Source organism: Sminthopsis crassicaudata, chromosome 1 (genome assembly GCF_048593235.1).
Source record: "Sminthopsis crassicaudata isolate SCR6 chromosome 1, ASM4859323v1, whole genome shotgun sequence".
NCBI lineage: Eukaryota > Metazoa > Chordata > Mammalia > Dasyuromorphia > Dasyuridae > Sminthopsis > Sminthopsis crassicaudata.
This window is the reverse complement of record NC_133617.1, coordinates 403,946,872-403,959,244: the sequence shown is the minus strand read 5'-3', so window position 1 is coordinate 403,959,244 and position 12,373 is coordinate 403,946,872. Positions and strand designations below refer to the sequence as shown.

Below are 12,373 nucleotides of genomic sequence, written 5' to 3'. Positions count from 1 at the left end.
ATACAAACAAATGAGTAGTTGTGATTACCTAAATGCTTTAAGATATATGGAGCTTTAATGTGTGACCTGGGCTTCTCAAAGGCCATGGTACTAGAGTTCAAACATTGGTGGAACTTCCCAATCTGGAAAAGATCTTCTTGGGGACAGACTCTGTGTCTGTCATCTGAGAACCAGATTACTAAATTGTCGAGAGGATTACTATCCAAAGGTTGGATACCAAGTGATGAGGTGATTTGGCTACAGAAACTCAAGAAAACAAAACTCTCAAGACACAGACAGGCTGTATCCACACTGATGAAACCACAGATCTCTTAAAAATTAATTTAATTTTGCAGTTTTAATAAAAGTGCTTTTCATTCAATAGTCTTTCAAAGACAGTGATTGTTTGTGCCCATATCTCATGTTTAATTACTTTATTAAGAAAATCTAGGATGAGGTGAAGTCTAGGGAAATGGGATTAATTTTAGGACAAATAAAAAGGAGCCTTGTTTCACAAAGGATATCACATATTTTGGGGATTCATTGCTCCAAAAGTAGTACTGGGAGAAAATTCAAATGGATTAAAGTTTATTTATAGACTGGAAGTATTATTTAGTAAAAATAATATGGGAGTTAGAGGACAAGACTTCAGTTTAAATGATTTCCCCTATCTCTACTATCTATGTGATTAGATTTTCTTTTCTGTAAAGTGGAAATAATTCCCAGTATTGTTATAGGGAGAGCACTTTAGAGATTATAACTATTATTATTATTTGAACCAGACCTGTTATTTAGTAGTACAAGAATTCTATATGAGTGGGCCCTATCTATCAATAAAAGACAACACTTGCTTTCCATTGTCTTGGAGAGCTGTCTGGGTATACTGAGAACTTTAAATGACTTATTGATAATCCTGATTTCAAAGCTGGCTCACTAGGCATTTTTCTGTTTTATTTTTTTATTAAAGCTTTTTATTTTCAAAACATAGGGATAATTTTTCAACATTTACCCTTGCAAAACCTTGTGTTCCAACTTTCCCTCCCTTTCCTCCTCATCCCCTCCCCTAAATGGCAAGGAATCCAATATATGTTAAACATGGGAAAAATATATGTTAAATCCAATATATTATGCACTCTTCTGTATTGCTTCTCCATGACTATTTTAGGGTTTAGACAAACTACTGGAGGGGCAGAACTTCTCCACGACTACTAAAAGAAAGTACATTTAATCTTTAAGTTTGAGAGGAGGGAGAATAACCATGTCTGGATATATCTCTCTCCTGGGACTTGTGATGGCAAGAGAACCTTGGACAGAATAGCCCATAACTCCATTCAATCTCTACATTTGTCATGTTCTAAACCACAGTGGTTCAACACAAGATCTACAGACCACATCAGTTGGAAACACTTCTGGGTGCAGCCCAAACCAAATTAAAATGCAATTGGGAGATATTTAACAAAATAGATAAAAATGCAGTAAAACAGAGATAACAGTACAACTTAAAAATAATTCAACATGTAATTCTCAAGGATTCTCATGTATAGATAAATAGCCCTTGTATATATTTCAGTTTGACTCCACTGCTCTAAACCATGGAACTTCCCACTGTATATATCGAGGTAGCCCTATATGAATGCTGAGAGAGACAATGATTTCTCATGTGCTATCCACTGAAGGAATATGGGACCAATTAATCAATAAGCATTTATTAGGAGATAGCTTTATGCTAAATACTAGGGATACAAAGAAAGGTCTGAATAGAGTAGAGACAGAACATAAATAAATAGGTTCATTCATGATACATACTGAGTAGGTGAAAGGATTGGGGGGGAAAGTAGAGCTGCCTAAGAAGTTGCCATGGTCAAAGATGGAAGTTGCTATGGTCAAAGATGGATAACAGGTCATCATAGACTGGCTCAGAACACAGAGACAGCTTTAGAGAGTCTGAATTGGAGGAAAAAATTGATTCTGGGTGATAGTAAAGAGCCAGAAGGTCCATAATGCTGTGACATCCATCACTGACAGGATTAATAAGCCTTGTTACCTGATGTATTGGGATGACGAGGAAGGCACCCCCTCCAGCACATTCTGTCACGACAGCAAGGAAGTGGGGGTTAACAGCACAGAAGTGATTGTCATGGACGCTCCTGGTAATGGGCACACAGTCATAGCAATTCTCTTTGCTGGCGGCCTTGCCAAAGACATGGCGGAACTTTGAACTTCGATACTGAGGGTGCCATGACATCTGCCAGAAGAAAAAGAGCGAATGAAATTTAAAAAATTGTAGGGGCACAGATAAAATAAAATAAAATTCAATATTAAACACTGGGAGTTTAGCTGCCGAGACAAACCTAGTTATTATATGTACACAATTACAAAACATTTTTCACACAATAGGGACAGATCTGAATGATTGGAGAAATATTATTTGTTCATGGGCAGGCTGAGCCAATATAACAAAAATGATAATTCCCTAAATTAATTTACTTATTCAGAGTCATATCAAACTAGCAAAGAATTATCTTAAGAAAAAACAAAATGCATCTGGAAAAACAAAAGATCAAGAATATTGAGGGAAACAATGTAAAAAGGTAAAGGAACATGGCGTAGTCATAGTAATCTAGTGCTTGATAATTTCAAAGATCCAAGCTTTTTGGGATAAGAACTCAACACTGATATCAGTGTTGTTTATCAACAACTAATAAAAATTGCTGGGGAAACTGGAAATCATATTGGCAGAAAGTAGGCATAGACCATTATCTCTTACTGTTTACCAATATAAAGTGAAAATAGATAAATGAATTAGGCAATGGTTGGTATCATAGGGAATTAGGGGAGTATGGAATATTTTACCTGTCAGATTTATGTATAAGAGAAGAATTTATGACCAAACAAGAAATAGAGAACATTACAGGATATAAAATGGCTAATTTTGAGTACAACTAATTTAAAAAGTTTTATACCAAAATCCCCCCAAGGTATTCAAGATTAAAAGGAAAGCAAAAAAAAAAAAAACATTTTTACAGCAAGTTTCTCTGATAAAGACCTTATTTCTCAAATATAAAGAGACCTGAATCAAATTTATGACTGCAAGTCATTCATCAATTGACAAATGGTCAAATATAAATAGGTCATTTTCAGAAGAAGAAATCAAAACTATTTATAGTCATAGAAAAATGCTCTAAATCACATTTGATTAGAAAATACAAATGGAAAAAACTGAGGTACTACCTCATACCTGTAAGATTAGCTAATATGACAGAAAAGAAAAATGATAAATGTTGGAAAGGATATAGGAAAATCAGGACACTATGAACTGTTTGGTAGAGTTATAAAGTGATCCAACCATCTGGAAAGAAATTTGGAACTATAACCAAAGGACTATAAAACTCTGCATATTCTTTGACCCAGGAATACCATTATTATCTCTGCATGCCAAAGAGATCAAAGAAAATAAAATAAGTAAAAAACGCAAAAATATTTATAGCAGGTGTTTTTGGAAATGCTCATCAACCAGGAAATGGCTGAACAAGTTGTGGTATCTGATTATGATGGAATGCTAATGAGCTATAAGAAATAATGAGCAGGATGCTGTCAGAAAAACTTGAAAAGATTTATATGAACTGATATAGTGAAGTCAACAGACCAGATCAAAGCATAGTTTTTTAAACCTTTTTTTTTGTTGGTGGTGGCTTTGTTTTTTGTTTGTTTGCTTTTGGTCTGTGTTTTTTTTTTTTTTTTTTGCAACATTGCTAATATGGAAATGTTTTTTACATGACTGCACATGTATAATCTATATCAAACTAATGAGTAGTTAAGCAAAATAACAAGAGTCGATAGCTTGATGGATTTGGAGTAAATCCCATCTCTAACACTTAACAACTGTGTGACTATGGACAAGTCATTCAATTTCTTTGATTCTCAGTTTTCTTATTTGTCAAACTGGGAATCCCTGAAGCTCCCATTTCTCAAGGTTGTTGAGAGGCTAATAATACATGTGATAATGTTTATAAAATACTTCTTGAATTTTAAGTATTCAAAATAGTAACTATATTCATTACAATTAGCACTTCAAATAACAACTATGTTCATTATCATTACTATTAATAACATAGTTATTGATAATAACAATACATTTGCTTATTTTCCTCAGCTGTGGAAGCTCCTTTGAAAAGAAAAGTACAGAGGGAAATTGATTACCATTACTAAACAATTGATCAACATTGAAAGAAGGGGACAAAACTAAGAAACATTTTCAAAAAATTATTTAAAAAGAAGAGAGGTTGGAGAAGAGTTAAAAAAATGATTTAAAGATTTCTCTTCTGAAAAAAAAAGGAAGATGGTGGATTAATTAGTAGATATGGGGGGAAAAACCCAATCTTAGAGATGTTTGTTTTGGATCTGTAGGATTTGTAGGCAACTGGATAACAGAACAAAAGACAAATAGTTACAGGTCATTTTTCTCCTCTTCTTGTTGCCTGGCAGGTAAACCACACACAGTTAGGTGCTTTCATGAAAGGTTCTGGACAAAGACCAAAGAAAGCATTCACAGCAAAGAATTATTTTCTATAAGCATTCCTTATAACCTAGTCAGCAAAACACTATTTCTACAGACTATTTACTGGGTACATAGAAATAGATTTGCTCTACAGAAACCTTCTTTTGTAATGATATTTGCTATAATGGAATTTTTAGCTGTTACAGTAAAAATTGCCATCAATAAGAATATATGAGGCTTAACATTTGGTCCAGATCCTGTCCTTGAATGGGGGCCAGTGCTTTCTGCTGACATTATACCATGTGTATTTAATACCTCCTTGCCCAGAAAAGTAGGACATGATTCTTATTTAACTCTGTGGGACATGATGTTAGGGTTTTATTAGTAAGTGATTATTTGTGGATTGTATTCCCCTATGACAAGATATTTCCTGTATGCAATTGAGACTCTTACTGAGGAAAACATACATATTGACATTTTTATGTGTACTTAACACTCAACTTTCTCTAAAAGCAAAAAATGCCCTTATACCCTCTAGTAACAACTCTACTATGCCTAAGTAAAGACTAGGATGCAGCTTAAACAATGAAAAGACTAGAGCACATTATGCATTTAAAAATTTTTTTCCTCCTTTAAAAACTGCTCTGAGCAGCATCCATCCCGATCTTAGGCTTAATCAAATTCAGGATCAATTCTGGTATATTCTCTTCCCTAAAATTTACACCTATCCTCATTATATTGCTTCAATTCAAGAAACATCCACTGAATACTATGTACGAGGGGCTATGATAAATGCTGGAGATACAAAGAGAATAAAATAATGCTTTCTCTCAAGGAACTTATATTCCACTCCAACTGGTTTCATTGCTGAGATCAGGAGGAGATCCAGTAGTCAGAAACAACTCTGGTTGCTGACTCAGAAATGAAGTGAACTTGGAATGTATGTGGGGCTTCAAACGGATTTTAAAAAACCCAGTTTTTGCCCTGCCGCACTAGGCTTAACTTCCCACATGCTCAAACAGGCCTACTTCCAATGAGTGATTCTGGGTCACACCTATTTTCCCATGCCTTTGATGGCACCCTCTGCTTCATTAATACCCACTGGTCCTGAGTATGAGTTTGGCTATTACAAGCAAATGCAAGAAATAATTCTTTCACTGGCTTTTCAATATGTTTTAAACTACAACGGGCAGGGAGACCAATTCTTATTTTATATCCGTTCTGAACCAACTCTCCAAGCACCAGACATGTGCTATACTTTAGGGTATGACACCTTCCAGATTTTCAGAATAAGTGGTTTCAGAAGTTCAATAACAAAATTAGATTCATTTATTAAATGTCTCCCAAGTGAAAAGTGTTGTTGCTTTCAACAACAGCCAAACCCTTTGATCTGTAATGGCCCAAGACCTACTCATTAAGAACAATTCTTAAGGGGCAGCTGAGACCAAATTTGAACTCGGGTCAGGAGGACCTGAGTTCAAATGTGATCTCAGACACTTAACACTTCCTAGCTGTGTGACCCTGGGCAAGTCACTTAACCCCAGTCTCAGGAAAAAAAAAAAAAAAAAGAAAGAAATGAATCATTGTCTTTTGGAGAACTTGTGTAGTTATTGTTTGGACAAGTAATTAGGTTGCCTGAGCCAAGTTACCGGAACATTAAAGAAGCAGTGTCTTAGCAAGCTCCACTCAGAGCTCATGGGCAACACACCTATTTGCATTTTTACCAGAAACATGACCTCATTCATTTCGGTTAAGTTTTTCACATTGGCCACCTGGCAAAGTGCATGGCCTAGCAAGAATGCTGGATCTGGTCAGGAAAGAATCCATATTTTACATTAATGGTATAAGGTCAGAGTAAGGGATCATGAAACCATAGGTCTAAAGTTGGGAGGAACTAGAAACAAGTTTGACTCCTTTATTATAGAGATAAGGTAATGGAGACTCAAGGGTAGAGTCCCACAAATGATAATATAACAGATTCCCAAGTCAGTATTCAAATTCAGGTCCCCTATGGCTCCAAAACAGGGATTCTTAACCTAGTATCTTTTAAAAACTATATTTTGATAATTATGTTTCAATAGGATTAGTTTCCTTTGAAATACTAAATGTTTTATGCTAAGCATTTAACATCATTCTTCTGAGAATAGGGCCCCTAGGCTTCACTAGTTGACCAAAGAGCTCCGTGATCCTAAAAATTTAAAAATCCCTCCTTAACAGGCAGCACTATTTTCATCACATCATGCTGATTCTCACTTATGCTTTCTGAGTCTCAGTTTCCTCATTTGTAAAAAATCTAATGATACATTATGGAATTTTTAAGACTAAACTAATATTTATAAAATGCTTTGTAAATCTTATGGTGTTTACAAAATATCAGCTATTATTTTTTAGTAACAACAATAAGGAGAGTCACAATCATACTCATGAATAACTTTCACAAAATTCTCATATAGATCTCTATTATCCACTAAAGTCACAATTTAATACAGTACTGCAGTATAGACATTCCCTTGGGTTCTCAAAGACAATATGAGTGTAATATAAGCTCTTAAATGGTTATACCAAGCTGGAAAGATTTTGGGTATGAACCTGGCAATGGATTGTGGACTAGCACAGTTAAATGTGAAGAGGATGGCCATAGAAACTCATGAAGACCTTATACTAAAAGGTGAAGGAGTTGGAAAGAGTATCCACTCTTGGGAAATTCTGAACTTTTTCAAGTGTTAGAGTAGCACAAAGACCTTGCAAAAAGATACCGTTAGTCTAACTTCTCATCATGCAAGCCAGGCCATTTTAGTGCCAACCAGATGATATCACGTGGCAGTGAGCCAAGGCATTAAGCCAATGAGCTAGGCCACCTCACACATTCCCTTCTTATTTTTCACTATCAGTGATGGACTGCAGCAACAAATTCTGTTCAAAAGCAGCCATCGGTTGTCTCAAAGGGAATGTAAAAGGCACAAATTTAAAGCTCTCTCCATTCCAAATGTTCAAATGGACTATTTGTGCCTGACCTACAGCCAGCTACAGTTGGACACAATGTATGTTGACCCTGACATAGGTGATGTCATTTTGGTCCTCACGAGGAATAACCACAACCATTCTCAAACAAATTTTTGGCCAAAGAGAAAAGCCTAGAGAAGAGTCTAAAGAGAGGGATTAGGAAATAGAGTATGAAGATAAGTATGAAGGTACAAGAAACCAGCAATATTTGTCCTGAATGAGAGAAGACTTAGAGGCAGGAATGATTATTATAATTTTTGAAGAAGTGCCAGATAGAAAAAGATTAGATTTTTTTTCTTGTTTGTCTATTGGATTTAAAACAGTGGGTTTTAAATGGGCTATTTGGGAAGCAGTGAGATTCCCCATCACTGGAGGTCTTCATGTAGAGATTGGATGATCGCTTATTAAGGGTAGCGTCATATCTTTTGTCATAAAAAAAAAAAAAAGTTCTTCGCTGGCTCCACATTTTCTATCTCACCACATCTAACTTCCTTTGCTTTCAAAGTCTAAAGCTGGCCCTGCCCTTTGGTCCTAACCTTATTTCTCTCTCCTTCTTATCATATGCCTTCTGCTCTGGTCAAGTCTCTCTCCTCACTGACCTACAAACCCACCAACTCCTGGGCTAACTTTTAGGGAGGCAGAAGACCTGAGTTCAGATCCTTCTTTATCCCTTACTGCCTGTGTGATCTTGGACAAATTATTTAACTTCCTTGCACTTGTTGAATCCTTTGCCCTCTTAACTCCCTTTTAGCTTGAGATTTATGATTTCATTCTTCCTATTTGGAATGTCCTTCCTCTTACCCTTTTCTCTGCAATCCATATCCTACTTGCTCTTAAAGGTACAAATCAAGTCTTGATCACTCATGAAACCTTCCTTTAGGAGTGAATGATTTCCCCTTTCCTTAATTCTGGCAACTCATTTTAGTGTTTAATTATTCTTTATCATGCCATTCAACATTATTTGTCTTAAGCAGTACATTTAAGGTCTAATGCAGAATTAGTTTCATTTCATATACATGTTGAGTATGCTTGTTACATGCTGTATGTAGTCCCTATGGTGGAATTATGGGAAGACAAGGATCAGCGTCACATGGGATAAGCAAGCATGGATGGGTTACTGCATGTCTCACTGGAGAGAAATTTCAAATGGATGGGATGTGGAAGAGAAATGGCACTCACTGGTCTTGGAGTCATAAAGACCTGGATTCAAATACTTTCTGAGAAGTCCTAGTAACTATGTAACCCTGGACAAGTCAATTATATCTCAGTTTCCTTATTTGTAAAGTAGAGGGAAGTTTATTCAGTGGACTCCAAGCTCTCTTCTGGTTCTAAATGTGTGATCCCACGAGGTCACAGATTCATTTGAATATTGAGCTTTCTGGAACAAACTAAATAGAGTTTAAGGATAGAGACAAATGCAAAGAGAACTCTCAAAGTTTTGACTTGACAAAGCTGCTGGTTCCTGTTTTTGCTCACAAAGTGGCGCTCATAACTCCCTGTGCCTCAGTATAACTCTCAATTCTTCCAAGCACTTTAGTACAAAGGGAAAAAAAAGTATTCAATATGGTTTTATGCATGTTAGTTTTGTTCCTCTCAGGTAGATTGTACAGAATCACAGAAACTCAAGGTCTCATAATCAAAGAATTAAAAATTTTCTAACAATGACAGCTAATATTCATATAAGTGGTTGATTGAATAGAGTCATAAAAACTCAAGGTCTCATAATCACAAAGAATTAAAAATTTTCTAATAATGATGGCTAATAATGATGATTAAATAGAATCATAGAAACTCACAGTCTCATAACCACAAAGGATTGTAAATTTTCTAATAATAATAGCTAATATTCATATAAATGCTTTTAGATTTACAAAGCCTTTAAGTATATTATTTTATTTGATCCTCACAACAACTCTGTGAAGTAAATGTTTTTATTATCCCAGATTTACAGATGAAGAAACTGAGGTTTGAAATTATAAAGAAACTTAGAATTCAATTAGATCAATAATCTTATATTCCATATGAACAAGAGATTCTGATTTTCTTGACTCAGAAGCTGGTTCTGAACTGTTCTCCCATTATTATTTGTAGTGAGCATGAATCCGGTGACCTCTTATACCCTAAAGTACCCATGCCGCCAGGAATGACAATAGCCTGGTACAGTGCCATGAAAAGAGTCTCCAAAGGGAACCCAGTCCCAATCTGAGCTTTATCATTAACTATACTGTAGCCAAGTTACAGCCCCTCATGGAAAAAAGTACTTTAAACTGTCTTAAAATTCAGAAGATATTCAGAAAACTTGCTTTAGGGATGAAGTCTATTTTCTGCAGGGACTCTTCTTATAGTTCATGAGGCAAGATGTCAAGGCCTTGTTTGTGATAATGTCTCTAGAATATTTAGAAATGATTGTATGACATGGGAGACACTGGCATAGGCTGCCCAGCATGGGTTGCCCCCATCAGAGAAGAGATTGGGCTCTATGAGCAAAGCAGAACTGAATTAGCCCAGAAGAAACATGAATTGTACGCAAAGTTAGAGAGTCCGTCCCAAATGTTCATAGGTATCATTTGTGTCCCATCTGTGGCAGAGCACTCCGAGCTTGTATAGGTCTGATCAGCCACAGTAGGACATAGTATAACTCGACTCTAACACCGTGATGTCATTTTGGTCCTCTTGGAGAATGAAGAACAACAACCAACCAAGTTTCTGTCAGTGATAACTTTTGATGGTCCGTGGGACACAGTGTCAAGGTCCTGTGTGATGCAATCTTTTAGGAGGCTATATACTGTCATGCAAAAAGCTTTAGAATTTAGACTGAAATGGCCTAGGTTCAACTCTTCTTGGCTCTGATAATTACATCCTGAGCAAGTCACTTAATCTAAGACTCAGCTTCCTTATCAATGAAATAAGAGTTACACTTGATAACCTCTGAGATTTGTGAATGCATGATCTTACAAGTAGATGTCTCATAATGTTTCTTCCAACTCTATTCCCATGACCTCATAATAGTATAAAGAAATCAATCCAATTTTCTCATGTCTTCAGATTCTTTTGCCATTTTTTTCCAATATGTGAAAAAAATACCCCACAACAAACCAAATTTGCCTGTTTGCAAACATATTACATCAAGGAAAAACAAATCTTGACATCTGCAAGATGAAATTGTCTCAAACTCAGCAATCCTTTAGCTCCCAGAAGCCTATGATAATTAAAATAAAGTAGACAAATAAGTAGAAACTACTGATATTAATTGCTCAGAAAATGAGACCAATTAGAGTTGATTCAATAAATCTGCCATTTCCCTTTAACATCCTTTTCCAAAAATGAGCATTTATGCTATCTGCTTCCTACTTTGAGGCCTTTCAGCTTAGAAAATTTTGTTGACATTCTAGATTCAAGTCTTAGATCTGTCATATATTAGCAACTGGCTGCTATTACATATTAGATCTGTCATAGACTAGCTTAAGAAAGTGCATCTCTTATTCAGAGTTTAATTTTCCTCATCTGAAAAGTGAGAAGAATGGATTGGCTGATTTCCACAATCCCTTTCTGTTTATATGTTCAGTGAGTCTATCATTTTTTGTCTTAATATTAAATATTTTTTTGGTGTTCACTTTCATACTTCTCCAAAACTAGAAAAAAAAATCTTAATTCTTTTAAATTTAGCACAGTAATTCAATATATAGTATTTCCACCTTTTTTTGTTGTTGTTTGCTTGCCTTTTGTTTTCTTTCTCATTTTTTTTTCCTTTTTGATCTGATTTTTTCCTGTGCAGCATGATAATTGTGGAAATATGTCTAGAAGAATTGCACGTGTTTAACATATATTGGTTTACTTGCTGTCTAAGGGAGGAGGTAGGGGAATGGAGGGAGAAAAAATTTGGAACACAAGTTTTTGTAAGGATGAATGATGAAAAGTATTTATGCATATATTTTGAAAATAAAAATCTTCAATTTTCTCACCATGTTTTCAAATTCATGGAATATCTATATCTTTGTACTACTATGTTGAATGAGTCCTCATCTAGTAAAAATTTTAAAAAATAGCTCATATTTCTGTCAAGCCTTACAAGATATAAAATGTTTACCTCAGAACAATCCTATGAGGTGGTATGAATATTATTCTTTCCATGTTATAAATTGAGGAAACTCAGAGATTTTCAAGTGCTTACTCATATTATTTAGGTTACTAAATAGTATAATTGGTATACAAACTCCATCTTCTCAGGTTTGTGTGATTTTTCAACACTTATCACAATATCTAGAACATATTAAGTGCTTAAATGCTTGTTGACTTTATTTGACTTTCAACTAATAGAGGGCCTACCGGTGATGCCCTATTAAACAGCTATTTGAAATTTTTACTAATGAATTGGATCAGGCATAGGTGAAATGGTTATAAAATTTGCAGATGAATAGAACCAGAATTCAAAAAGATCTGGATAGGTAAAAATTTTGGGGACAAATCAGTGTTTTCACTTGTGTGGGCATTCCCTCCAATAATGAAGACCATATCTTCTTCCATGTGACATCTTTTGAGACTTTTACCCATGTCCTTTCATAATTTCTACATACAGAAGTCCTCCTGAGATGCTATTCAGGCCTTCTTTACATCCTCCTGACATTGTGAGAATGTTGGAGGAGATTGCAGGTGGAATTTAATAAGGAAAAATATAAAGTCTTATAAGTAAGTTCAAAAAATGAGGAGACATGGAGAGAAAGCAGTTTATCTGAAAAATAACTAATGGTTTTTGGATACTGTGAGTTCCAGATTAGTTAACAGTGCAATATGGTAGCCAAAAAAGGCTACTATGATAGTAAGTTCCATTAAGAAGAGTAGACTGTCCAGAAGAAAGGAGGTGATACTCCTATTGAAGTCTTCTTGCATTAGACA

The 12,373-nt window shown here is 35.3% G+C and overlaps 1 protein-coding gene across 2 annotated transcripts in view; it reads right to left on the bottom strand.

Moving 5' to 3' along the window:
- The window catches only part of CORO2A (coronin 2A), a 161,443-nt gene that overhangs the window by 56,481 nt on the left and 92,589 nt on the right, over window positions 1-12,373 (bottom strand). For both annotated transcript variants that reach the window (XM_074280057.1, XM_074280056.1), the window contains exon 2: window positions 2,024-2,224. In XM_074280057.1, the coding sequence (XP_074136158.1) occupies window positions 2,024-2,224 (201 nt within the window). The remainder of the gene's footprint in view (window positions 1-2,023; window positions 2,225-12,373) is intronic.